The sequence below is a fragment of the Rhinolophus sinicus genome, linkage group LG15, assembly GCF_036562045.2.
Source record: "Rhinolophus sinicus isolate RSC01 linkage group LG15, ASM3656204v1, whole genome shotgun sequence".
NCBI classification, from domain to species: domain Eukaryota; kingdom Metazoa; phylum Chordata; class Mammalia; order Chiroptera; family Rhinolophidae; genus Rhinolophus; species Rhinolophus sinicus.
The window spans coordinates 49,180,559-49,206,248 of NC_133764.1; the positions used below are offsets into that span (position 1 = coordinate 49,180,559).

At 43.1% G+C, this 25,690-nt stretch overlaps 1 protein-coding gene and 1 non-coding gene across 3 annotated transcripts; one reads left to right on the forward strand and one right to left on the reverse strand.

The window, feature by feature from the left end:
- On the forward strand, positions 1-25,566 carry DHX8 (DEAH-box helicase 8). 2 transcript variants are annotated; one of them, XM_019752260.2, is made up of 24 exons: positions 1-282; positions 1,626-1,711; positions 2,015-2,087; positions 2,494-2,579; positions 3,513-3,622; positions 4,012-4,401; positions 4,809-4,953; positions 5,045-5,248; positions 5,937-6,024; positions 7,395-7,492; positions 8,477-8,624; positions 9,639-9,820; positions 11,105-11,299; positions 11,605-11,790; positions 11,913-12,123; positions 12,457-12,638; positions 14,733-14,873; positions 17,512-17,667; positions 19,981-20,118; positions 20,574-20,702; positions 20,880-21,076; positions 21,531-21,710; positions 24,973-24,983; positions 25,016-25,566. In XM_019752260.2, exons 1-24 carry the CDS (start codon positions 135-137, stop codon positions 25,090-25,092), a joined length of 3,561 nt encoding a protein of 1,186 aa, XP_019607819.1. In that variant the 5' UTR covers positions 1-134; the 3' UTR covers positions 25,093-25,566. The 2 variants fall into 2 exon arrangements, with proteins under 2 accessions (XP_019607819.1, XP_019607818.1); XM_019752259.2 differs by lacking the exons at positions 24,973-24,983; positions 25,016-25,566 and adding an exon at positions 22,445-24,861 and having other exon boundaries at positions 2-282.
- On the reverse strand, positions 16,998-17,104 carry LOC141569119 (U6 spliceosomal RNA). The gene has a single exon (XR_012492511.1). It is a non-coding gene; the product is annotated as a U6 spliceosomal RNA (small nuclear RNA).
- Positions 25,567-25,690: the final 124 nt, after the last annotated feature.

Sequence of the window (25,690 nt, forward strand, 5' to 3'; positions counted from 1 at the left end):
ACGACAGGAGACGTTACTTGAGTTTTCAACTTACCGTAAACAAAAGGGATGTACGCTGACCCGGAAGGGAAAATTGGAGCCAGGCCGGAGTAGCTCCGAAGGCCGGCGGTGAGGAGGCGGGGGAAGCCGTAGCCATGGCGGTGGCTGTGGCCATGGCCGGAGCCGTAATCGGGACGGAGCTAGGCCCCGCGGAAGAACTCGCCAAACTCGAGTATCTGTCTTTAGTGTCGAAGGTTTGCACCGAGCTGGACAATCACTTGGGGATCAACGACAAGGATCTGGGTGAGCACGGGGAAGTTCCTGCGGCCTCTGGGTTTGGGAAGCGGAAGGAGAAAGGGGGTTGAGGGGCCCACTGGGTCGGTGTGAGTCTCTGTCACAGAGACTTCGGCCTGGGGAACCTGCGTCCTTGGCCTCCGCCTGACAGCCCGCCAGACCGAGCTGTTAGAAACCATTTTTTCAGGGCTGTTAGGGAAACCCGGAGCGGCCATCGCTGCTTCCTTTTTAAATTTTATTTTAGCCCCAGGTAATTAAATAGCGTTAACGACAACAGCAGCCACATGATGATGGTGATAATGGCAGACATACTTCTTGCACCGGGTACTTGTCAAGGAACTTTAATTCACAGTAATGTCTTGGGGCGGCCTGTCGTGGGCCCCCACAGTACCTACCTGTGAGGTGTTGTAAGGATCATGGATAACTGTGTGAAGGATCACGGATAACTAAGTGTGAAGCACTTAGCATAGTGCCTGGCATGTAGTAGATGGTCAAAAGGTCTTAACCATTGGCGTTGTTCCTAACTTAATATGCGTAAGCTGTGTTTAGGTAGCCTGATGGCATTTGGCTTTCTTCACTTATTGTCATCAAAAAGGTAAAGGCAGATTCCAGCATGGAAATGGCATGGCAGTACTAGTTTATGAGTTACTTATTCAGGTCTTCCATGTTGTTATTATTTGTTAGGATTAAAATCCAAATGAAATCGTTCAAATTTTCTTGCAGGACTCACAAGGTTGAGGCATATTATTTTGGCTTATCATAAAATGCACTTCTCTCCTGAAAGGTTCTTAATAAAATAGCTCTGATATTAGAAATTTCAAGAACTAGGCAGTATCGCAGAGAAGAATTTGGGGGGCAAGTAAGTTTTCCTTCAACTTGTAGATTGCACCATCCAGCAGCTACCTGGCCATCATATATAGATTGCGTCTGCCTTTCCAGAAAGAAACTAGAAAGCATCCTATGTGTGTGTTTTGTGTATACATGGACTCATGCTTTTGGACATTGTTACCTCTAGAGTCTATATGGCAGTGTACACAGCTATTAGTTTCATGAGAAGAGAGTACAATGATATGGAGGGGACAGGGTCCTCCTCCCTCAAGTGCACTCAAGGGCTTGGTGAGCCATTTTGTAGTAATATCTCCTTTTCATTTATAAAAACTAATTAGAACATACATGGATAATCTTGGTAGTCTAAATTCTCTTTTTTTACTGGATGGTGGTCTTTGGCTTTTATGATTGTTGGATAGCCTAATTGGTTTTGTTTTTAGCGTACTGATTTTGATTTTAGCATACTGAAATTGATTTTTTGCTCAAGTCTCCATTCTTGTTTTCATCCCTTTTTTCATTTGCAGCTGAATTTGTGATCAGTCTTGCTGAGAAACATACCACCTTTGATACTTTTAAGGCTTCTCTGGTCAAAAATGGTGCAGAATTCACGGTATGTGTATCTGAAGCACTCTGTTTTATTTTAATGTCACAATTGAATTTAAATTTTGATAGGATTTAATATGGGGTTTTGATACAGAAAGGAGATACTTTATACCTACCAATCAAATACACCTTAAGTGTGTAATGTTTTCATGCCACTAAGCAGTGGTGATGTAACTGGATTTCCTGTGACACCTTTCTAGGAAAATGGGGCAGGTGGGCATAATCACCCTTCTTTAAAGGACACCCTTGTCTTAGTGTTTTTAAGCACTGGTCCAGGGGCTGACAATTTTTGTTCTGTTTCTTTTCAAAGGATTCTCTTATTAGTAACTTGCTACGTCTCATACAAACCATGCGGCCTCCAGCAAAGCCTTCTACTAGCAAAGGTGAGCAGAGCTTCCAGCTGAGCTTAGCCTGCAGAATGGTTTAGGTCGCAAGCATTCTGTAAATTGTGTTTGTTTCCCTTGCAGCAGCTGCCAAACAAGTAAATGTTCTAGTATAAATTTTCAAATGACTTAAGACAAAATTAAAATAAGAATTATAAGACATAACCAACCAAATGAATACTGATGCACCCTCCCCCACCCTAATGCCCAGATAGTTTGTTGAGGGTTTTGTAATCAATGTTATTTTTAGAAAATTAAATTATGTGTATAGTAATGTATATGAATAATATGTAGAAAAATGCCATGTTAATGCATATCTAATGTTGAAGTTCTTTGGTCAATCATTGAGAATACTGAATGTATCTTCTTTTTTTTTTAATTCCTTCATGCTCTTTAATGAAACAAGATCCAGTTGTTAAACCCAAAACTGAAAAAGAAAAACTGAAGGAACTCTTCCCAGGCCTTTGCCAACCAGACAACCCTTCTGTTCGGGTACTGATACCATTTTGAGAATGTCTGCTATAACTGTATGTTGCCCTCACCCCTGCCTCTTTTCTTTGTGTCATTAGTTATTAACTTTAAGTTTACCTTTATTGTCACATATTTTTCAAAGTGAAAGTGATCACTCTGTGAGCATGTGCTATGTATAGAGTAGTGTTAAAGGGTTTAGATAATGATATTTGAGGGAAATGAGTTTGGGAATTGTAGAAAGCAGTGACTGAAGTATGTATAAAATAACTTAAACCTCTAGAACACATGCTGATGTGTGAAATTAGATTTTTTTTTGCTCCATTACATGTTAAAATATCTAATCTTTGAAATGTTTTGATTTTTAAATTTTATCTTGGCAAGTATTTGTTGAATGCCTACTATGTGCCAAGCATTGTTCTAAGTACCAGCAGTGAACAAAACAGTCTAGAGTTTCTGCCCTCTTGGAGACTACGTTCTAGTATTGGGCTGGGGGCAGGAAATAAACATGTAAATTCTTTTGGTGGGGAGGAGACAGGCAATAGACAAATAAGTAAGTATATAACATAGCTGATAGTGATAAGAACTATGGAAAAAAATAAAGCAGGTGAAAGGGGAGAAGGGAGTGCAGACAGAGAGTTGCTTTTAAAAAATTTTAGCATCTGTTTTCTATTTCTAATCATTATTTGTGTGATTCACGGAAGGGGTGATATCTAATTTCTTTCCATAGCCTTGCACTAAGGACAAAGGGGTTTGCCAAATGTAGAAATGACTTCCAAGAGCCTTCACTTATTCCTCTGCCTCAAATTGTGTTGGAAATCTCAACCCCCTTCTGCTTCTCTCACATAAGTAGGGAGTGATATAGGGGCTGTCAGATTTGTAGTACCTGAAGTACAGATTCTTGAGTGATTATTTTCCCCCCCTTTTTTCCTAACTTTGCTGGCCTTGCCCCTATAGACCATGCTGGACGAAGATGATGTGAAAGTCGCTGTGGATGTCTTGAAAGAACTGGAGGCCTTAATGCCCAGCGCAGCAGGCCAGGAGAAGCAAAGAGATGCTGAGCACCGGTTTGTCCCTGGTGTCCTATCCTTTGGGGAGTTTAGGATACTGTGGTAGTTGAATTTTGTGGACCAGACAAGCAAAATTGGGGGCAAGTTTACACAATCTAGACTGGCCATGTACCATATTGTTGGATCTGTTTTCATTGCTCCCTGTCAAGAATATTTATGCAACAAATGCTACGATGTTCAGAGGATAGAAATCTGGACCCAGAGAGGCTGAATATTTTTCTGGCCTCATTCTTTATTGGCCTGCAGGGACGTCATAATTGTTGAAAGTCCTAATTTAGTTTAACACTTAGTACCTACCACATGCATGGCACTGTGCTGTGTTCTTGAGAATGCAAAGATGAAATTGGGTGGTTTCTTTTTCAAATAGGTGTTTGTTGATTTGTTAGGGACAAGACAAAGAAGAAGAAGCGCAGCCGGAGCCGCGACCGAGAGCGAGAGCGAGAGCGTGACCGTGACCGTGACCGTGACCGTGACCGTGAAAGAGAGCGAGACCGCGACAGAGACCACAAGCGGAGACACCGGTCCCGCTCTCGATCACGTTCCAGGACCCGGGAGAGAAATAAAGGGAAGTCTAGATATCGGTCCAGGAGCAGAAGTCAGAGCCCCCCTAAAGACCGGAAGGACCGAGACAAGTATGGGGAGAGGAATCTGGACAGATGGCGGGATAAGCATGTGGACCGCCCTCCCCCGGAAGAGCCCGCTATTGGGGACATTTACAATGGCAAAGTTACCAGCATCATGCAGTTTGGATGCTTTGTGCAGCTGGAGGGACTAAGGTAATGGCTGGTGCTCTTCTTTCACACCAGTGATGGCCAGAATTTCTTTTATCACGGGATTTTCACATTGTAAAAGTTATGATTAATGACACTTGAATCAAATCAGCCATATCAGGTTGTTAGAAATTGATTCATTATTTGAAATGTCATAGAGCCATTTATTCCTGCCCACTGCTTTCAAGAGATCGACCCTTTTGCTGGTTAAGACATGAGAATTTGTCTTGTCTACTCCCCCTCCCCCATGTCTTTCCTTTGGGAGGGAGGTAATACTATTTTATTTGACCACCTTCTTGGTACTTTCCTCTTGAGTTTAAGACCATTTTCGTTTGTTCACTTCCAACAAGGGGGGAATCTATTGGGGAAAAGGTATTTTAGGAATGCTCCTGATGTCTCTGCCTCTCCCTCAGGAAGCGGTGGGAAGGCCTGGTGCACATCTCTGAGCTCCGGAGGGAAGGCCGTGTAGCCAATGTGGCTGATGTGGTGAGCAAAGGCCAGAGGGTCAAGGTCAAAGTGCTGTCCTTCACTGGCACCAAGACTAGTCTGAGCATGAAGGTAGGTGAGAGAGCCAGCTTATGACCACATTTGATGGCCAAGGAAACAAGAGGACAGCAAATGAGCTAGTTTCATTGTTTTTGTCCCTTAGGATGTGGATCAAGAGACCGGGGAAGATTTAAACCCAAATCGACGACGAAATCTTGTTGGGGAGACCAATGAGGAGACCTCAATGAGGAATCCAGACAGACCCACTCACTTGTCCCTTGTCAGCGCCCCTGAAGTAGAAGATGACTCACTGGAACGCAAGCGCCTTACCCGCATCTCTGACCCAGAGAAGTGGGAGATCAAACAGGTCAGGACTATTTGCTTTTATGGCCACATAGTCATACAGCAGGTAGCATAGTGGTTAAGAGTGTGGGCCCTGGAGCACGATGGCCTGGGGTGACTTCCGGTCACTAACTCGCTGTGTGATCCTGAGCCAAGTTACTCTACCTCTTTGTGCCGCTGCGCTCCTCTGTAAGACAGGGCCACTGGTGGCCTGAGGATTAAATGAGTTAATAGGAAAGAAGCTCTTAGATTACTGCCTGCATGTGGTAAGGCTACGTAAATGTTCGTTCTTGTTTCCATCATTCAATAAACAGCAGAAGCACAGCGTGCCAGGCACTGTGTAGACGCTAGGGCTGCGAAGACGACTGTATCATGGTTCCCGCCCTTGAGGAACTCCATGTCGGGTGGAGGAGGTGGATGGAAACAAATAGCTGTGAAGGTTTACATACTACATAACGAGGAGTGTGCAGAGTGCTGTGGAAGCAAGGGAAGAGGCAGATCACTGTTCCTGGGGAAGAGACCCTTGAGCCATGTGTTTGGGCACCATGTGGTCTTGTCCCCCAGGGGTGGGATACATGGTGTTTGAGGCCCTGCAATCCTGGGTCAGGAGGAAAATACCTTGGTTTCCTACACGAAACCTTTCTTAACTCTCCTACAAAAGAAGAGTTTTGATCCTAGCAAGTAACAAGTGCTGCCTTCTGTCCTTTGGCTAGATGATTGCCGCCAATGTCCTTTCCAAAGAAGAGTTTCCAGACTTCGATGAAGAGACTGGCATTCTCCCTAAAGTGGATGACGAAGAAGGTAATTAGCCACTGAGATTGAGCAGGATAATGTTTCAGGAGAACATTTGGCAATTTGAGCCCCTGGACTAGGTGGTTCTATTTGTAATTTAATCCAGTGGTTATGAATCATTTGTTCCTTGGATCTCACCACTCATCTCTCAAAAGAACAAGGGCCCCTCATGATGGAAGCAAAAAGCTTCATTTTTCTGGGAAACATTTATGTATTGTTATACTTGTTGCTTATAGTAAGTTTTTAGGATATAAAAAGTTATAATTGTATTTGGGGGAGTAAATTTGATCTCATATTCTTTAGTAATTGTTCTAAAAACCCTGGATCTGCCTAGATTATCTCTGAGTTGCCCTGGAAACAACTTCTAACTCAGCCCATTAAAAATTTTAAAAAATTGTGAAGTCCTATGACGGAACATACATAATTCATATAACAATAATAAGTAAACACCTACTAAGTGAACTGTAAGACCCAGTATTATATTATATTATATTACATTATAAAGACCAGGTCTTATGTTATATAATACCGGGTCTTATATTAATTTATGCTCCAAAAGACGCATTAGCGCTGATGGTCCGACTAGGTCTTGTTTTCGGGGAAACACGGTATCTATCTGTAAACATTGTATTGTTTAGTCTGTTTTTGAACTTAATTTTTTTTTATTTTAAGTGTGTTTTTCCAGGACCGTCAGCTCCAAGTCAAGTAGTTGTTTCAATCTAGTTGTGGAGGGCGCAGCTCACAGTGGCCCATGTGGGGATCGAACCAGCAACCTTAAGAGCACCACGCTCTAACCAGTTCAGCTAACTGGCCACCCCCAAACTTAATTTTTTTGATTCATCATTCTTTTGATATTTAGCTTTGTTGATTTTCATAGTCATATTTCACTCATTTTCAGTGCTGTAGAGTGTTGCTGTATATAAATTTACTATAATATATTGATTTTACCCTTAGTGGGGATCGAACCGGCAACCTTGGTGTTATTAGCACCATGCTCTAACCAACTGAGCTAACCGGCCACCCCTAATTCTTTTTGCCAATCTTTTTGTGGGTTGAGTTACTTTATAAATGAAGTTGAATGTCAGATGCCTTAGTACTATCTAGAATATCAGAACAGCATTTTTCCACAGGCTTAATTGCTTTTGAAAGTAGCTTTGATCAGTTCTTGGGCCGGAGCGTAGATGCCCTAGAAATGGCTGGAGAGCAGGGGGAATAGTCACCTGGGTTATAATTTCACTTGCATTGCTGTCCTTTTGACCTTAGGAGCCAACTGTGATAAAGACTGCTGGTGTTCATGGAAATTAATTATTTTGGTGAAAATGATTGGTCATTTTTGTGTTTTGTGTTTGGCTAATTCTTCTTTCGGGGGGGCCTTTTAGATGAGGACCTTGAGATTGAACTGGTTGAAGAAGAGCCTCCATTCCTGAGAGGGCACACCAAGCAAAGCATGGACATGAGCCCTATTAAAATTGTTAAGGTGAGAAATGCTGGGACTCTAACCTGGACATGTCAAGTGAACTTCTTTTCTTAATGTAACACTTCAGTTTTTCAGAGCAGGTTATTAGATCTGTGTAAGCAGAACTCAAGCCACAGGAGCTAGCACTGACTGTTGGTCAAGGTCTAGAATATTTTTATTTTAAAGGGAGATCGACTCAACTTTGTTGCTTTTGCCTTTTTAATTCTTTTGTTCTCATTTTAGTGTGTTTTGGGAGAAAGGAGAGCTCACTACACGTGCTTGATCTACTATCACTGCTTTTTCCCAGGCCTTAGGGCTTGAACCTTGCAGATTCAAAGGCAGTTCACTTGACCGATTGCTGCTGGCATCGAATAGGAAGCTTTAGTGCTGGGTGTTGTGGAGGGCAGAGTATGAGTAGAAGAATTCATGGAACAGTTACGATAAAATTTAGATTTGGAAAAAGGTTGTCTTAAAGGTCTCTCAGCCCAGCCACCCATTCAGTGCTTGCAATCCCATGTATCCTTCTACAGTGTTCCTCCCATGTGGTCTTCTCGTGTCTGCTTGACATTGTTGGTGACAGGGAATTAATTGACCAGCCCTTAAGAAGACACATTCCATTTTCAGGTGGATCTGATCATTAGTTCTTCTTTAGGCAGGAGTGAAATCTTTCTTACTGAGGTGTCCACATTGGTCTTCGTTTTAGTTCTTGGGACCATACAGAAGATTTTTTATCCCTTTCTTATATGTCCTATCTCTTGGAGTTCCCACCTTCAAAGTCAGCATCCCCAGTTCCTTCAGTGATGTATCGTTGTCCTTGTTTATTTTCTCTGAATTTGCTGTAGTTTATCCATTTCTTTCATGTAGTCTGGTATGTTGATAGGAACTTTCTTCTAGGAGGGTCTCATTCTTTAGATTCAAGTGGCTTAACATCTATGTCGTATTTCCTGGATATTTAATTCATGCTGAGACCCCATTCTGATGTTGCCTTGTCCTCTGTTGCGCTAGAACCCAGATGGCTCCCTCTCCCAAGCAGCGATGATGCAGAGTGCCTTGGCCAAAGAAAGACGGGAACTCAAGCAGGCTCAACGGGAAGCTGAGATGGATTCTATTCCCATGGGACTCAACAAACACTGGGTTGATCCTCTGCCTGATGGTGAGACCCTGGGATGGGGTGTGGACTTTTCAAAAAAAATCTGAGCCTTCAAGTACACAGGGAGGGGGCATTGTCAGCACATACTAAAGGTTCAGCCTTGGCTTTGGTGATTTGCTTTTTCCCTTCAGTTAAAGCATGTTTTTGTTTTTTTAATCAAGTGTTTAAAACCAAAAATGTTTTAGTAAGCCTGGTCAGGTTATTATTAGATTGAGTTTTTCTTCTGAATAACTTAAAATTTTTATTTAAAAAATAGTATAGCTCTGAAACTTTCCTTTTCATACAATTCTTTGTATGGCAAGTATTAACTAATTGCTGGATACAGTCATGACAAGTATTTATTCATTTATGTTGGGCAACTAGAAATACAGCTGTGAATTAGACACGATCCCTGCTTTTATGACACATACAAGTTAGTGGGGAAGATTGATGTTAATCAAATAATTGCCAGCTAACTAAATCATGACCAGTGCTGTATGAAGAAGTACAGATAGTATAGTTGGCTTAGGGGGTCATTTCCCTGGGAAAGTTGAGAACCGAAGGATAAATAGGACTTTGTCATAGGGGATGGGACAGGGGTTAGGGAGTTACAGGGGTTACTCCAGGCTGAGGAGTAGCCTGTGCTGGGGCTGTGAGGTAGGAAAGAAGACCCGTGTGCCTGGAATACAGAGTGATGGGCAGAGTGGTGGGGGGGGGATGGATGGCAGGCCAGGACTTTGTAGATGATATTAGGAATTAGGGCTCAATTCTAAAGTTCACTTGGAAATGTTGCAAAGTTCTAAGCAGGGGAGTGGCATGATTGGAGTTGCATTTCTAAAGGATGGATTGGATGGGGCAGGAGTAGACACGTGAGATGAATTACGAAGCTTTTATAATAGTTCAGAAGGCAGGGGATGGTGGTTTAACATGGAACTAGCAGAGAGGAAGGGTGTACTGGAGAAATGTGATTTGTTGGATGTGGGGGAGGGGCGGTGGGGTAGCTTCAGGACATTTCTAAGTCGCTGGTTTCCTTTGCAGCGGAAGGCAGGCAGATTGCTGCCAACATGAGGGGTATTGGGATGATGCCCAATGACATTCCTGAGTGGAAGAAGCATGCCTTTGGGGGCAACAAAGCTTCGTATGGAAAAAAGACCCAGATGTCAATCCTTGAGCAGAGAGAGAGCCTACCCATCTACAAACTGAAGGAGCAGCTGGTCCAGGTGAGAAGCCCCTTTATGATGTATTGGTGGGGAAGTAGGGGTCTTTTCTAAGGGAAGGATGACATGTTTTAATTGAAATTAGCTGGACAGGTATGTGTATGTTTGAAGTGGCTTTTCCAGAGGGCATAGGAAATAAACAATATTTCCAAGTACTTTTTTAAAAACATACAGTAGTCTACATATTTTATTTTTCCTATGAGGAAGTAAATCTGTTTGAACTGGGGGACCCTGGAGCAGTTCCAAGTGGGCAGAATATTTGTAGCACAGAACACTAGCTCTGGTCAATAAGAAAAATGTAGGTGCTTGGCCAACAATCTCATATCAGCAAGACTTTGCTTCAAGTACTTATTTCCATTTTCTGGAGATCTGATTTTAACACTACCAAACTTCCTGAGGCTACCGAGTTTACTAGTTTCTAGTGAATCCTTTCAGCAATATCTTATACGTATATAAGCAAATACAAATACGTATGTGTGCACACACACAAACATATGTTTTATGTGTACAGTGTGTGTTTCTAGATTGCAGCATGTTATATAACTGTTGGGCATCTTGCTTTTTTTCCTTAATGATATAGCTCAGAGGTTGTTCCTTATTATTATTACTTTTTTTAGTGCTTTGTTGTATGGATGTGCTCTGGCTTTTTTAACTAGTCCTGTATTAGTAGACACGTAGGTTGATGGCAATCCTTTGCTGTTATATACGCGTAGAAATGAGGTGACTGTTGGAGGAAAGACACTGGTGATTTGGGAGTGTCAGTAGAAAGGAATACTTTATAGAGCTTTTTATTTGCTATTAAACTCTTTATGTGTGTGTAATGCTTAAAAATTACACATATATAGTCCATACGTACATACATTGTGTGTATGTACCATATATATGTGTATATATGGTATGTGCACGCGCACACGCACACACACACATATTAGGGATATCTGGGTGATAGTTTATGCTTTCAGCATCTTTTTATTTTTATGAATTTAGGAAAACCAATAAATTTAAAAAAAATTAATGTTAGTTAAAGAATACCCATAAAGTTTAAAGTTTTTAAGTTATATGTGCAGTTAAAATAAGAAAGAGCATCGCCCATAGAAAAAAATCATTAATGTTTTTTTCTATGCATGATTAAAAATAATTTAAACCCTGGTTATAGTCTTACCATATGTACATTATCGTGTGCCCTTTTTCTCGTTTAGTTTTAGACCGTAAGCATTAGTTATTTTACTCCAGAGTAATGAGTGGCAAATTTTTATGACAGTATTTATATTCTGTTGTTGCTTTCAGGCTGTCCATGACAATCAGATCTTGATTGTTATTGGAGAGACAGGATCTGGGAAGACAACGCAGATCACCCAGTACCTGGCGGAGGCGGGCTACACTTCCAGGGGCAAGATTGGATGTACCCAGCCCAGAAGAGTGGCAGCCATGTCGGTGGCCAAAAGAGTGTCAGAAGAGTTTGGTTGTTGCTTAGGCCAAGAGGTAAGTGGGTAGTGAAGTTGTTCTGAAAATGCCTGAAGAAAGAGTAAAGGCCAGGTCTCTAAATATGGGCATAATGCTACCTTCTTTCAAGTTTCTCCTGAGGGAGAGAAGGTTCTCCTTGTCCTCTTTGATCTGTTTAGGATCAAGTCCAAGGCTGATTTTACTATGAGGGTATCACTGTACATCTTGGTCAAACTGAATCTAATAAGATTACGGGTAACAGTCTGCCTGGGCTGAAATCTTGCCTGGTGATTGCACAAAGGAGAGGTTTGTGTCTAAGGTTTTCAGCTTCTGTTCTGCCTTAGGTGGGCTACACCATTCGATTTGAAGACTGCACCAGCCCCGAAACAGTCATCAAATACATGACAGACGGGATGTTGCTCCGCGAGTGCCTGATCGACCCCGACCTCACTCAGTATGCGATCATCATGTTGGACGAGGCGCATGAGAGGACAATTCACACCGACGTGCTCTTTGGATTGTTGAAAAAGGTAACTGGCTGTTCTTTGGTGACCCTTCTAGCTGCTGGGAACTGAATTCTGGGGATGGGATGGGAGTACCTATGCCTTTTTGGGTAGTCCTTCCTAGTAAGCCGCATCGCATTTCCCTTTAGACAGTTCAGAAACGGCAGGACATGAAGCTGATTGTCACCTCAGCCACCTTGGATGCGGTGAAGTTTTCTCAGTACTTCTATGAAGCTCCCATCTTCACCATTCCCGGCCGAACGTATCCAGTGGAAATACTGTACACGAAGGAACCTGAGACAGACTACCTGGATGCCAGCTTGATCACTGTCATGCAGATCCATTTAACAGAACCACCAGGTAGGGGAAAAGAACATTTTTTTCCTTAGTCCTAATGTATCTTTTTCACTCAAATGCCTTTTAAATATTGTAAGTCTCAGGCTTGCATGTTTGAAATGGTGATGGTAAAAGTGTAAATAATGGTGTACAGGGTTTAAATCTACCTATTTAAACATAGACACAAATTATAAATAAATAAAAATGAATAAACATGGACAGATAAAAACCTCTTGATTTATTAGAGGTGAGAATTTGAGTGTGTCTTCTGTCGTTTGGAGTTCTGTTAATGTCACTATGGCCTTTGGGTAGAACATACACAGAGAAAGTAAATTAATGCTCCTATTCTCTTTTGAGGTGACATCCTGGTCTTCCTGACTGGTCAGGAAGAGATCGATACCGCTTGTGAGATCCTGTATGAAAGAATGAAATCCCTGGGCCCTGATGTTCCAGAGCTGATTATCCTCCCAGTATACTCTGCTCTTCCCAGTGAGATGCAGACCCGAATCTTTGACCCAGCTCCGCCTGGCAGCAGAAAGGTAACCCTGGGCAGAAATGAAGCTCCATTATGTTCTGAAACCACGTGGTATATGCCGCTGGCCCTGATGGCGATTGCTTAGATGTGTGCAGGTCTTGTTTATTGTTTTAGAGACTAGTCCAGCCAGTTTGTTAAGGAATGAGGGTTGTGTATGTGACCCCTGCTCTTCTTCCTCTTCCTCTCCTTTCCTTTATTTGACAAATATTTTTTGAGCATTTTCCCGGCTTTGGAGTAGACACCAGGGCTGCAGTCTGAGGACAGGCCTGTCTCTGCTGTGGGACGTCATCTACCAGTAGGCAGGCCTTTAGCATATGGTGTGAAAATGCTACTGGTGCTCTGGATACCCCGGGGGGAGCACCCAAACCAGCATTCTTAGAGGAGGTAAGGATCTGACTTGAAGAACACTTGGATGTCCATCTAAGCAAGAAGGGCAGGAGGGCACACGTTCTGATTAGACAGAGTAGCCTGTGATACTCTGTCTAGAGGTAAGACAGTGTGGCCATTTCAGGGAGCTGTGTAGTTCCAGGAGCTGACACTGAGTGTGCGTGTGTGTGTGAGACAATGGGAGAGGAGACAGATGGATTGTTTTTAAATAAAGCTTTATTGAAATATAACTTACATACCATACAATTCACCCCTTTAAAGTGTACAGTTCAGTGGTTTTTGGTATATTCATAGAATTGTGCAACCATTAATTACCATTACTAATGGTAATTAATCATTAACTCTTAATCACTACAATTAATTTTAGAATAGTTTTATCACCCCAGAAGAAACCCTGTGCCCTTTAGCAGTCACCCCCATTCACCCCTCTGCTCAGCCCCTAGAAACCACTAATCTACTTTCTGCTTCTATGGATTTGCCTGTTCTAGACATTTTATATAAATGATCATATAATATGTGGTCCTTGGTAATTAGCATCTTTCACTTAGCTTGTTTTCAAGGTTCGTCAATGTTGTAGCCTATATAAGCATTTCTTTTTATTGCTGAATAATATTCTATTGTAGAATATTATTCTGCATCCAAAATGTATCCATTTATCAATTGATGGACATTTGGGTTGTTTCCACATCTTAGCTATTACTCATATGCTGCTGTGAACATTTGCTTACAAATTTTTGTGTGGACATGTTTTCATTTTCCTACAAATGAAAGACAGATGGATTTGAATAACAGTAAAGAATTAGAATGGGTGAGACATAGTGGGTGCCTGGAAGTGTAGAGAGGAAGGGCAGAGAAGTCGGGAATGACTCCCAAGTTTTTGTCTTGGGCATCTGGAAGGAAGATGGTGCTGAGAATGGAAACACAGAGGAGGAGCAGGTTTTGGGGGAAAGATGGTGATTCCTTCTCTGTTCTGTTCCTGATGATTGGACTGGTTTCCGAGAGGTCATCTGCAGCTCTGTGGCAGGAAGAAGCCTCTCAGGGTCGGGCAGGTGCTGGCATGATGCAAAATGTTCTGGTGCCTCCTAGCAATGATTTTCCCAAGCAATGTGTTTTATTAGCTGAACCTCTGGGTGGAAGAGCAGTAGCAGTGCCAAGCTGAGACCAATAATCTTCTAGATCACAAATACTGCTGCATTCACGCAAACCGTGAAATTCCTCTGCCACCTCGTGGTTCATTTTATGATCAGGGAAAAAAAAGGCTCCCTCTTGTTCCACATACACAAACAGCCCATTTTGTAGTCCAGATGTCCCCGTGGGGGAAGAAAAATCTCATTTTGCACTGGCACATGTGATGCCAGGAAGTCTCTGCTTTCCCAGGGTGCTAGAAAATTAAAATTGTAGTAATCAACATTGGATCTAGAAAATGAGCTATGTAGCCATTTGTACCAAATGAAATTGGCTTTGATTGGCCTTTGCTTTTTCCTGTTCCACTTATCTCAGGTTCTACCCCCTCCCCAAGCTAACCCTTAAGATGAAGGCCCCTTTCTTTCCCCCCATTTGGGGCAAAACTGAGATTCAGTGCTATCTAGTCGTCTGTAGAGGGAGATAACTGCATACTGCTTTGGGAAGATGTCTGAGTTCAGAAGTCATGTTTCACACCTCAGGGCTGAACCTGGGTAGCTCAATCCAGCTGTGTCCCTCTTGCCTGCAGGTCGTGATTGCCACCAACATTGCAGAGACATCGCTGACTATTGATGGCATCTATTATGTGGTTGACCCTGGATTTGTGAAGCAGAAAGTTTATAATTCGAAGACAGGGATCGACCAGTTGGTGGTGACTCCTATTTCTCAGGTATGATGGCTTCTCCCAAGAGCTTGCCTGCAAATCCTGGTTGTGGCCTTTCGGAAATTTTTTTTATAGTTTTGTATTTTGAACTTTGTTGTTTTCAAAGGTAAACTTTTAAGATACCAGATGCTTTCGTGAGATAGAGATTTTGTGTTGTTTGTTTTTAATCTTTAGAATAGTTTTTCAACATTGAAAAGCCCCATATAATTTGAACTTAAAAAAAAAAGTTTGAATCCTAGCAACATAGACTCATCTAAGATAGTTGGTTAGAATGTATTTTCTAAATACCGTCCTTAGCCATAGATAGCTGAGATGTAATAATTAATGAGATGATAATGTGTTTCTTTGGTAATTATATTTGGAATAATTTCCTGCCTAAATTATATTTAAAAGTGAAGAACCTAATGATCCTTTCTGAGGGCAGTCCGGCCACATGTATCCAACATTTTAAAGATCATCTCTTTAACCGAATAGTTCCAATATATCTGAAAATTAGACATGAATATATACCTCAAGATAATGGAAAAGGATGTTCACTAAAGCACTGTTTATATGAAACTTGGAAAAATTCTAAATGAGCTCCAAAAGGGATGTAGTTTAATAAAATAAGGCATATCCGTGCCGTAGAATGTTATGTGGCATTAACATGGTGGCGTGTATATGTATTTAGTGACTTAAGCATAAAACTATGATATATTATTTGAAGAAAGTGAGCTACAAAATAGGAGGAATAGTATAAACCAATTTTTGTTTAAAAAGATGGTGTGCGCTTGTGCACAGTGTATGTAAACCCACCTGAGACTTGAAAGCATGTATTTGATATGTTAATTGGTATTATTTCTTGGTGGTGCTACTGGTTACTGAAACTTTTTTTTTCTTTATACTTTTATATATTTTCTTAATATTTTATAATAGGTGTGATTAGATTCATAGTCTATAAAAACCTTTAGTCTATTTTCATTTTGAAATTTAAGTAATAGTGGCTAATACTTGCAGGGTGCTTAGTACCTTGTTTTCCCGAAAATAAGACCCGTCTTACATTAATTTTTGCTTCAAAAGACGCATTAGAGCTGATTGTCCGGCTAGGTCTTATTTTCGGGGAAACACGGTAAGTGCTGCTAGGCACTGTCCTATGTACTTAAATGAAATCATTACATTCTTGTATTGATCCTTTGTGGAAGATATTATTATCCTCATTTCACAGATGAGACTGAGGCAGAGGGGTTAAGTGACTTGCCTAAGGTCACACAGCTAGTGGAGCCAGAATTTGAACCTGAGCAGTCTGGCTCCAGTGCGTGTACTCTGCACCACTTCTCAGGGTGGTGCGTGCAACTCACAGTGACCACCCAAGAAATTAGTACACTTGCCCTCGCTGATTTAGAGAGAGACGTCTGTAGAATACTGTGGAGTCTGCCACGGTGTGTGATCATTATGTGCTTTTGTGTGGTTCGTGACCTTTCATACTACATACATCCTTTGGTTTGGAGTTGGCATAGGAATTTGTAAATCCTGATACTATTTGTAAGATAGATGGTTTTCTACATGTATATATATATATATATATATATATATATATACACACACATACATATATATACATATATATATATATATATATATATATATTTTTTTTTTTTTTTTTTTTTTTTAATTAGTGCCCCTAAGTATAGAAGTAATATTACATTTTATTTTTGGGAAATAGGAAAAATTGAAATTACCATTGATCCTACCAATGCTGTCATCATTTTGATGCTTTTCTTGACCATCTTTTTTCATGTTCTTTTTTTTTTATGGTTGCAATTCTAGTAGTCTAGTAAGTAGGTTTTGTATATTTTTAAGGGTTAATTGTCCTGATTATTAAGGTAGTATGTGTTCAATATCAGATATTTGGTAAAGTAAAGAAAATAGAACCCATCAGCAAGCCTACTGTCAGAGTTAGCCATAGTTAACATTTTAGGTTATTTTTCCCTGGGTTTTTTCCTTTTGGTAGTTTATGCTATATATGCATAAAGATATATATTTTTTAAATCAGTATTGTTTTGTAACTTGCTAGTTCACCAATGTGAGTGAACATTTCCTTCTGGCATTGAGCATATCAAGCCTGATTTTTTTTTTTTTTCTTTTTTCTTTTTAAGTATGGAATGCTCCGCGAATTTGCGTGTCTTCCTTGCGCAGGGGCCATGCTAATCTTCTTTGTATGGTTCCAATTTTAGTATATGTGCTGCCGAAGCAAGCACAAGCCTGATTTGTAAAATGGGTACAGTCATCATTGGTATATTAACATTACATTTATTTAGTTCACTTACATTTTCGGTCCTAATTGTGGGGATAGTATTTTGTCATCTTGTTTTATGCATTGCCTTTTGTGTTGTGCCACAGTTTTGAAGGTACATTTCTGTAATCTTTACAATATTTCTTCTATTCACCTTGCCTATATTTGTGTCACTTGAACAAACTTTCCAAAAATGTTGAGTATTGGAGAGGGGATGATAATAACATTGATAGTCTTGGAAATGGTCCTAAACGAAGTGAAATAAACCCCATTTTGAATTTTGCTAGTTGCCCCTCTTTTAACAGATTTTCTGGGTAAGGCTGTTAAGCAGTTTTTAACAGATACGTTATTTTTATATGCCCACCCCTCTAGGCTCAGGCAAAGCAACGAGCTGGCAGAGCTGGGAGAACAGGCCCAGGAAAGTGTTACAGGCTATACACAGAACGTGCCTACCGAGATGAAATGCTGACCACCAACGTGCCGGAAATCCAGAGAACCAACTTAGCCAGCACAGTGCTGTCACTCAAGGTAGGTACCATTGTCTTGTTAGAATGGGTTGGTAGGACAGTCCAATCCTATGGCCTTAGTAAATGAGTGTTTTATGAACCTTGTTAAATACTTCAGTAACCTCATAGAAGCAGTCCCTTTGAGTGAAATGCAAATGGCTGTGCTAACAGCCTTTCCACTGCGGTTCTGGGGTAAAGTTGGCATGTGTGCTGTGCACATGCATTTTTTTCTTACCATAATAACCAGCAGAATGTTTGGTTATAAAAGATTTTAGTTAGGAACATTTTCTAAAAGGATATTAGAAAAATCTAATCGGTGCCAAACTGTGGACAAATTCACTTCCTTTATCCCTTTAGCTTTCAGATCCAATTGTGTTTTTTTAGAATGGAAGCAAAACTCCCAGTCCAAAAACTTTGCAAAGGAGCTATCAGTAGAGGTTTCAGACTGGCCCTCCGGGGCTTGGTTTTCATTCTGAATCATTGCTCTTCCTCTCTTAGTCCCCCGTGAGCACCTTCATTCTCCTTTGGCAGGGAGAGCCACATGAGTAATTTTCCAGATGATGGCACCCCCGCCCCACCACCCCGACACTGATGCTACCCTGGAGCCCTGGCACTTTCCTGGTGCAGAAGGCTCTGTTGTAATTTATTATTCATTCCCCGTGAGAGAGGCTACAACAGAGCTGCAGAAAAAAACCTGCTCCAGTCTCTGGAGTGAGAACAGAGGCATCTGTGGCTCAAATTTCTGCTTCGAGCTGTTTCTCCTTGGCAAATTTACCTGCTTGGCCCTCTGCTCTGTATTCTCTCAAAGGGGGAGGGAGGCTATTAATAGTATCTGTTGTGAAGATAAATGAGATAATGCAGGTAAAGGCACTTGGCACAATGCTTACTGATTGCTAACATAATTCCTTGTAGTTATTAGTCATACAATAAACATTTATTGAACACCTGCTGTGTTTATGGTCACAATCACTTTATGGGAAAGACACAGAAAGCTTATGTCCTCCCACATCACCCTTTGTATACACTTGGTTAGCACATCATTCGTTTCTTTTATTCTTCAACGTGGCTAACAAATGTATTGACTGCCCACTGTGTGCCAGGCATGCAGATTGCACTGTGTTGTCATGGTTTTGTGCCCATGTGTCTTACCATTGTGAACTCTGAGAGCAGGCGCCATAGCTTAGTCATTTTCATATCCCTACAACCGAACATGGTATGAGACAGGTCCTGGATGCACAGTAGAAATTACATGTGCAAGAGACAGGACAGGCTAATGTATTCTCTATTTTTAAAAATTGTGGTAAAATACACAACACATTACCATTGTTACCTTTTGAAAATTTTCCAATCAGTGGCATTAAGTACATTCACAATGTTGTGCAGCAATCACCATTCTGTACCCATTAAACTAAACTATCCCTTCTCCCCTCCTCCCAGCCCCTGGTAATCATTGTTTTCTGTCTCTATGAATTTACCTACCCTGGGTATCTCATATAAGTGGAATCAAACAATGTTTGTCCTTTTTTATCTGGCTTTTTTTACTTAGGATAATGTTTTCAAGGTTCATCATGTTGTAGCATGTGTTAGAATTTCATTCCTTTTTAAGGGTGAATAATATCCCAGTATATGTACATACCATTTTGTTTATCCATTCATCTGTTGATGGACATTTGGGTGGTTTCTACGTTTTGGCCTTTATAAGTCATGCTGCTGTGAACATTAGTGTACAAGTATCTATTTGAGACCCTGCTTTCACTTCTTTTGGGTGTATATCTAAAAGTGGGATCAGTGGATAGTATGGTGATTCTATGTTTAACTTACGAGGAATCATCCAATTATTTTCCACTGGCTGCACCATTTTACATTCTCACCAGCAATGTGTGAAAATTCCTGTTTCTCCGTATACTTGCCACTTATTTTTTTTTTTAATAGCCATCCTAGTGCGTATGAAGTGGTCGCTCATTGTAGTTTTGATTTACACTTCCTTAATTGCTAGTTATGTCGAGCATCTTTCCATGTGCTTCTTGGCCATTTTTATATCTTCTTTGGAGAAATGACTATTTAAATCCTTTGCCTATTTTTTAATTGTTGTCTTGTTATTGTTGAGTTGTATGTGCTATCATTTTGAGGGAGTGTTTTTTAAAGTTTCCTGAGAAAGTGTATGCTTTCTACTAGTCTGAATTTTGTGTGGCCCAGCCTTGGAGATTACTGCTAATCTTGCTGGTGGCTTCCTGATGCAATTGAAGAAACAGGAACGATAGCGACAAGGAGTCCTCCTGCACGGTGATTGAACCCTGGTGAGGCTGAGCCTCCCATCACACACTTTCTGTTCTAGGCCATGGGCATCAATGACCTGCTGTCCTTTGACTTCATGGACGCCCCGCCAATGGAAACCTTGATCACAGCCATGGAGCAGCTGTACACGCTGGGGGCCCTGGATGACGAGGGCCTGCTGACTCGCCTTGGCCGCAGGGTAGGGGACTTAACTTCCAGTGCTTTGGGGCTGATTCCCTGGCCAGTCTTCCATACTGTTTTGTGCAAAATGTAGCTCTGAGGCCCTGGATAAGCGTTGAGTAGAATTCTAGATGCCTGTTTTTAACTTGGGTTTTCAACTATCACTTAAAACTGTTTCAGAAAAAGGAAATTCTATCCACAGTTTTACCTCAGGATATATTATTGAGTCTAGCCTTAATTTTAAAAGATGTCTGCAAAATCCCCAACTACCCCAACAGTAGTCATGTTCTTGGTCGCATACATTTCATTGGGGTTTATTTGGGAATAAACAGTAACAACCTTCTGGTAGAGACAGGCACCCCACGTCATCATGCCTCCTATGGTCTGTTACCCACTCTGACCAGTATCTCCCGCAGGTGGGTCCAGATCCATTTTCCACAGGGAAGCAATTGCAGTTTCTTCTTCTCCCTCTAGATGGCAGAATTCCCCCTGGAGCCCATGCTGTGCAAAATGCTGATCATGTCTGTGCATCTGGGCTGCAGCGAGGAAATGCTGACCATCGTGTCCATGCTGTCTGTGCAGAACGTCTTCTACAGGCCCAAGGTAGGGAGTGCAGAGCCACACTCAGATGGGGGTGTGATAATGTCGGGTGCAATCAGCCGTTGCCACTCAGTGCTTCATGTGGACACTGACAGGGCCATGTAGGGCTCCGTGGAACTGCTGGGTGTTCAGTTCGTAGCTTCTGGGTGGCAAATGATCCTCTGTGCCACTGCTTGGCAGGATAAACAAGCCCTCGCTGATCAGAAGAAGGCCAAATTCCACCAGACCGAAGGGGACCACCTCACCCTACTGGCCGTGTACAACTCCTGGAAGAACAACAAGTTCTCCAACCCATGGTGCTATGAGAACTTTATCCAGGCTCGTTCTCTGCGCCGGGCCCAGGACATTCGCAAGCAGATGTTGGGCATAATGGACAGGTAACATGGTGACTTCTCCCACGTTTGAGTTGAAGCTCCTTGAATGTCATGTCTGTTCATCTCTGTATACCTGCGAAGCTGTAGAATCCTCGCATGACCCTTTTCCTCCAGCTTTTCTAGTTTTGTTGTGCTTCTCCCTAGGCAAGGGTGTAGCCGAGAATCACTTCAGAAAGAGTTCCTAAGGAAATTGATTTCTTAATTGTTGAAAAATGCTTTGTTTACAAGCATCTGGGACATTCTTAGTCGAGTTGAATTAAGTCTCTGGCTCTCACTGCATCCATCTTGCCCACTGTGCAGAGCTGCCCTGTAGTACATTTAGGTCTGGAAGGAGCGTCCTGGTGCCTACTCTGGGGACCCGAGATGGGGGTGTTGAGCACCATGATTCTGGAAGACAGAACCTCTGAAAACAGAGTTGCCCACCTCTTCATCCTGTCTTGACTTATGTTCCTGACAGACACAAGCTGGATGTGGTCTCCTGTGGCAAGTCCACAGTCCGAGTGCAGAAGGCCATCTGCAGTGGGTTCTTTCGGAACGCTGCCAAGAAAGACCCGCAGGAGGGTTACCGGACGCTGATCGACCAGCAGGTGGTCTACATCCATCCTTCCAGTGCTCTGTTCAACAGACAACCGGAATGGTAGGTGGGCTCTTCTGGGCGGAGAGAACCTATAAATCTGCTGGCACTTTGTGTCTGTGTCTTCACCCACCGCCAACGCTTTTTCCTATTCTCACATTGCTTATATTTCTAGGGCAGCAAGAGCCTGAATTAGGCCCAATATCAGGCCCTTTTCAGAGAAATAAAATCATAGGAGTGAGAGCTAGAAAGGATCTCAGAGATCACTCAGTGAGGTGGTTAGAAAAACAATTTTTTTTGAAGTAGCATTTTTAAAATGTTGTAATGTTACCCACCCTAATATAAAAGTGATTTAAAACCACCGTGCCACCGTGGTAGAAGAGTTGGAGAGGTAGAGCCTTGCCTGTGTGGCTTTTCCCCTCCCCTTTATAACAGCCCCTGAAGCTGCTCTTCAGGGCCCTAGAGTTCTGTGGAGATAGCCTGCAAACCTACCCTCCCATTTCACAGACCAGGAGACTGAGGTCCAGAGAAGTGATGTGGTTGTCTCTGTGTCACTTAACTAGTTGGAGCCAGAGCCCGGTTTAGAACGCATTATCCTGACAGCTTTCTTGTGGTTAGAGGTTTGCAGGCTCCTCAGTATTGGAGGGTGGTTGTCATAACGAGAGACAGTCTCCTGAGGGGTCAGGCAGGAGAGGGAAGGGTAAAATGCAAGCTCAGCGCCGCCCCCTGGGGACCCGGGTAACTGGAGTAGGGCCTGTATTGGAGGCTTGAGCCTATGTCTGTCCACCCCCCCTCAGGGTGGTGTACCATGAGCTGGTGCTGACCACGAAGGAGTACATGCGTGAGGTTACCACCATCGACCCCCGGTGGCTTGTGGAGTTTGCTCCGGCCTTCTTCAAGGTCTCCGACCCGACCAAGCTAAGCAAACAGAAGAAGCAGCAGCGTCTTGAACCCTTGTACAACCGCTATGAGGAGCCCAACGCCTGGAGAATATCCCGGGCCTTCCGTCGGCGCTGAAAGGCAAGACTTGTCTGTTTGCATCTCCTGCAGCACTGGCCTGGGGCTTGGACTCACTCGTACTGGTGAGAAGGAGGTCCTGAGGATACAGCTGTCCAGTGACTGAATATCTTAAGTGGACATTTTCTAAACTTGACTCGCATTTCTTCCCTGGTGGTGAAATAGAAACAGGGAGATTTATGCCTGGTTTGACCAGAGCCTGCAGCCCCCACCACCCCGTCACTGGGGCCAGCTGGGACTCACAGCCAATATGGCGGTGCACTGTGTCATCTCCAAGAAAGGGGCAACTTGTGTAGCTCTGGGATGGAAAAGGCAGTTGTGAGCATTGGAAACCTGGACAGACGGACGAGGTGAGGGCCCTTATGCCCTAGCTGGTACTCTGTGGAGGAGGAAGCCACAAAGCTCATTGAAAGTGTTGGCACCACTTCCTGGTCCTGTCCAGCCCCGGTACTTTACTTAACCTCCCAGAAATATTTATTTTCTTAAGGAAACAAAAATGGTTTTCTGTGAAGGTTTCTTTCAGCGGAAAGGTTAGGATATTAGCTTGGGCTCAGCATGGGGAGATTTAGTGTCTGTGAGTTCGGTGCACATGGTGGAGAGTCCCCTGAAACCAGAGCCCCTGGCCTCTTTGGGCTGAGAGGTGACGCACAGCCCAGACCTGTGTCTCGTCTCTCAGCACCCGCGCCCGCCCAGCTCTGCCATTGATGGCCAGGATTCACTGTATCCAGTGCGCAGGCGCTCAGGTCTGGGCGCCTGAGTGCTTACAGATGCCACATGCTGAATACAGAAGGCTGTCCCTGGCTCCCTGGCCAGCCCACCACACTCACCGTGTACAGCGTGTCCTATTTCCTTTTGAAACATGTAAGTAACGACATAGGTTTTGTTTTAGTTTATTTTTTCTCTTTTTGCCCCTGAGGTCCTCGATGAGTTTTAACAAAGGATTTTTATGGTCAAAGCCTCCCTCCCCCCACCCCAAACAGAAAACCAACACAACACGTCTCAGAGCCAGTTAGTGCTGTTCAGCATCTGTGCTCCGGGCCTCCTCATGCTGAGTGGTTGTCTCCCAGCATCCTGTTGGGGAATGGCCACCTCTTAGTGCTCCTCCCACAGTTTCTGAGGAAGCTCTTGACTTGGAAGAACATTAGACAAATGCTGCCAGTCCAGGTTGTAGAACTTGGAGAAAGCTGTTCTGGATGCAGAGCTTGTAGAGAAGCCCCTGGGGGGTTGGGCATACTGTATGTTATAGTCCCCACTGCCTCCCTCATCCCCATTCTAGTAAATTTTGAAACGATGTAACTATTAGAACTACCACAGATTTACACACCAGTCACTAAAAGACTGTGTGACATTCTAGGATATGAAGGAATATAGGCTGTTTCTGGGCAGCAGACAGAACACCCTAAAGACACAACTCAAGCCAGCAGAGGAGAATACAGGCCAGGGAGTCTGCTGACTGAGGTCCCTGCCCTGTTATTGAGCTGAGTGTGCACCTCTCGTTCTGTTGGAGTGTGCTCCTGGGGAAGCCCAGACCTGTAATTAAGGGCAGGGGATCTGTGTGCTGACCTTTACGACTTACGGGGAGAGACAGTGTAGGGGCTGACAGGAAACCGAAAGGCAGCAGGGGCCTGGCACCCAGGTCTCTCCAGTTCAGAAATAAGTTCTGGCCTTGGCAGCCCGCCTGACCCAGCCGAGTGCCCAGCACGACGGCATTGGCACCTCTGAGATCATAACCCCTGAGGAGGGAGTTCTGGGATTTCAGCTGAGGTGGAGAAGGGGATGTTTCAAGATGAGAGAGAGCCAGCAGGGCTGGTCCTCTTTGTGGGTTAGGTGTGCGTAAAAAGGACGCTGCTCTGTGGGTGTTCCTTGAACATCTCCCCCAGGAGCTGGGGTCACTTCTCTGCTATCACAACATGGCTGGGGTCTGATCTTCTAACTGTCCATGAGGAAACAGCATGCAGGCCGCATTGCCCAGCCTGCTCAGAAGGGGGCTTCCAGCCAGATTCGAGAGGACTCGCCTGCTGCTCCCACACAATGGGGCCCTTGTTTCTCTTCCTTGAACCAATATTACCCGGGATTGAGTGACAGCCCAGGAGAGGATGTGGGTCTCACACAGGGAGCTGGAATCTTCTCTGCCATTAAAATCTACTGTTCACTGCTCCCCTGCGGGAGCCTCGCTCAAAAGTTTCCTGCCCCTGCACATGTGCTGAGTCTGTGCTTGTTTGTGTATGTGGGGGGACCGTTCCCATGGGGCATATGTAAGCTCTACTGCTGGGTCAGGCTCTTCAGTCCCGGGTTCACCTTCTTCCAGTCCGGAGCATGGTTTGGTTTTGGCTGTCTCCTTCCACCCAAAGAATTTCCTCCCGTGGTTGCTGTAGCTGTCTCTGAGCAGTGCCCTTCCAAGTTTCAGGCTTTGAAGGAAGAGCTGTGAGGAGTGGCTTGTTGATGTACATTTCAGAGGGCAGAGGTCACGTGTCTCAGCCTGTGGAGACCTTTTCCGCGATGCTGCTTCTCATCCAAATCCCTGTGGCTTGTGTGCGTACTTAGGACCTGTTTGTACTCAATAAACTTTTACACCTTCCGATGATACCATGTTTCCCTGAAAATAAGACCTAGCCGGACCATCGGCTCTAATGTGTCTTTTGGAGCAAAAATTAATATAAGACCCAGTCTTATGTTAGGTAAGACCCGGTCTTATAGTAAAATAAGAACAGGTCTTATATTAATTTTTGTTCCAAAAGACGTATTAGAGCTGATGGTCCAGCTAGGTCTTATTTTCGGGAAACACGGTAGCTAGCCTTTAATGTGGAATTAAATCATGTATATTTTTAAAAACTTAATATTTTCTTTTCCTTGCTCTAAATTGTAAAAATCAGTACATTGATGTCTTCTGTTTCTAGGAAAATTTTTATTTTTGCTTTTTATTTGCGGGTAGTGGTTGAGAGGCATCTCTTCCTGAGAAGGCCGCCAGGTCTTAACATCAGTACTGGGCAGCGGCTGTGGGTGAAGTGGGACAGGCATTAAAAAGG

Excerpts from the sequence above, each read along its gene's own strand:
- DHX8 (XM_019752259.2), top strand. The coding sequence starts at position 135 with ATGGCGGTGGCTGTGGCCATGGCCGGAGCCGTAATCGGGACGGAGCTA. Across the intron at positions 283-1,625 it reads GATCAACGACAAGGATCTGG|CTGAATTTGTGATCAGTCTT; the intron begins GTGAGCACGGGG and ends TTTCATTTGCAG. Across the intron at positions 4,402-4,808 it reads GTGCAGCTGGAGGGACTAAG|GAAGCGGTGGGAAGGCCTGG; the intron begins GTAATGGCTGGT and ends CCTCTCCCTCAG.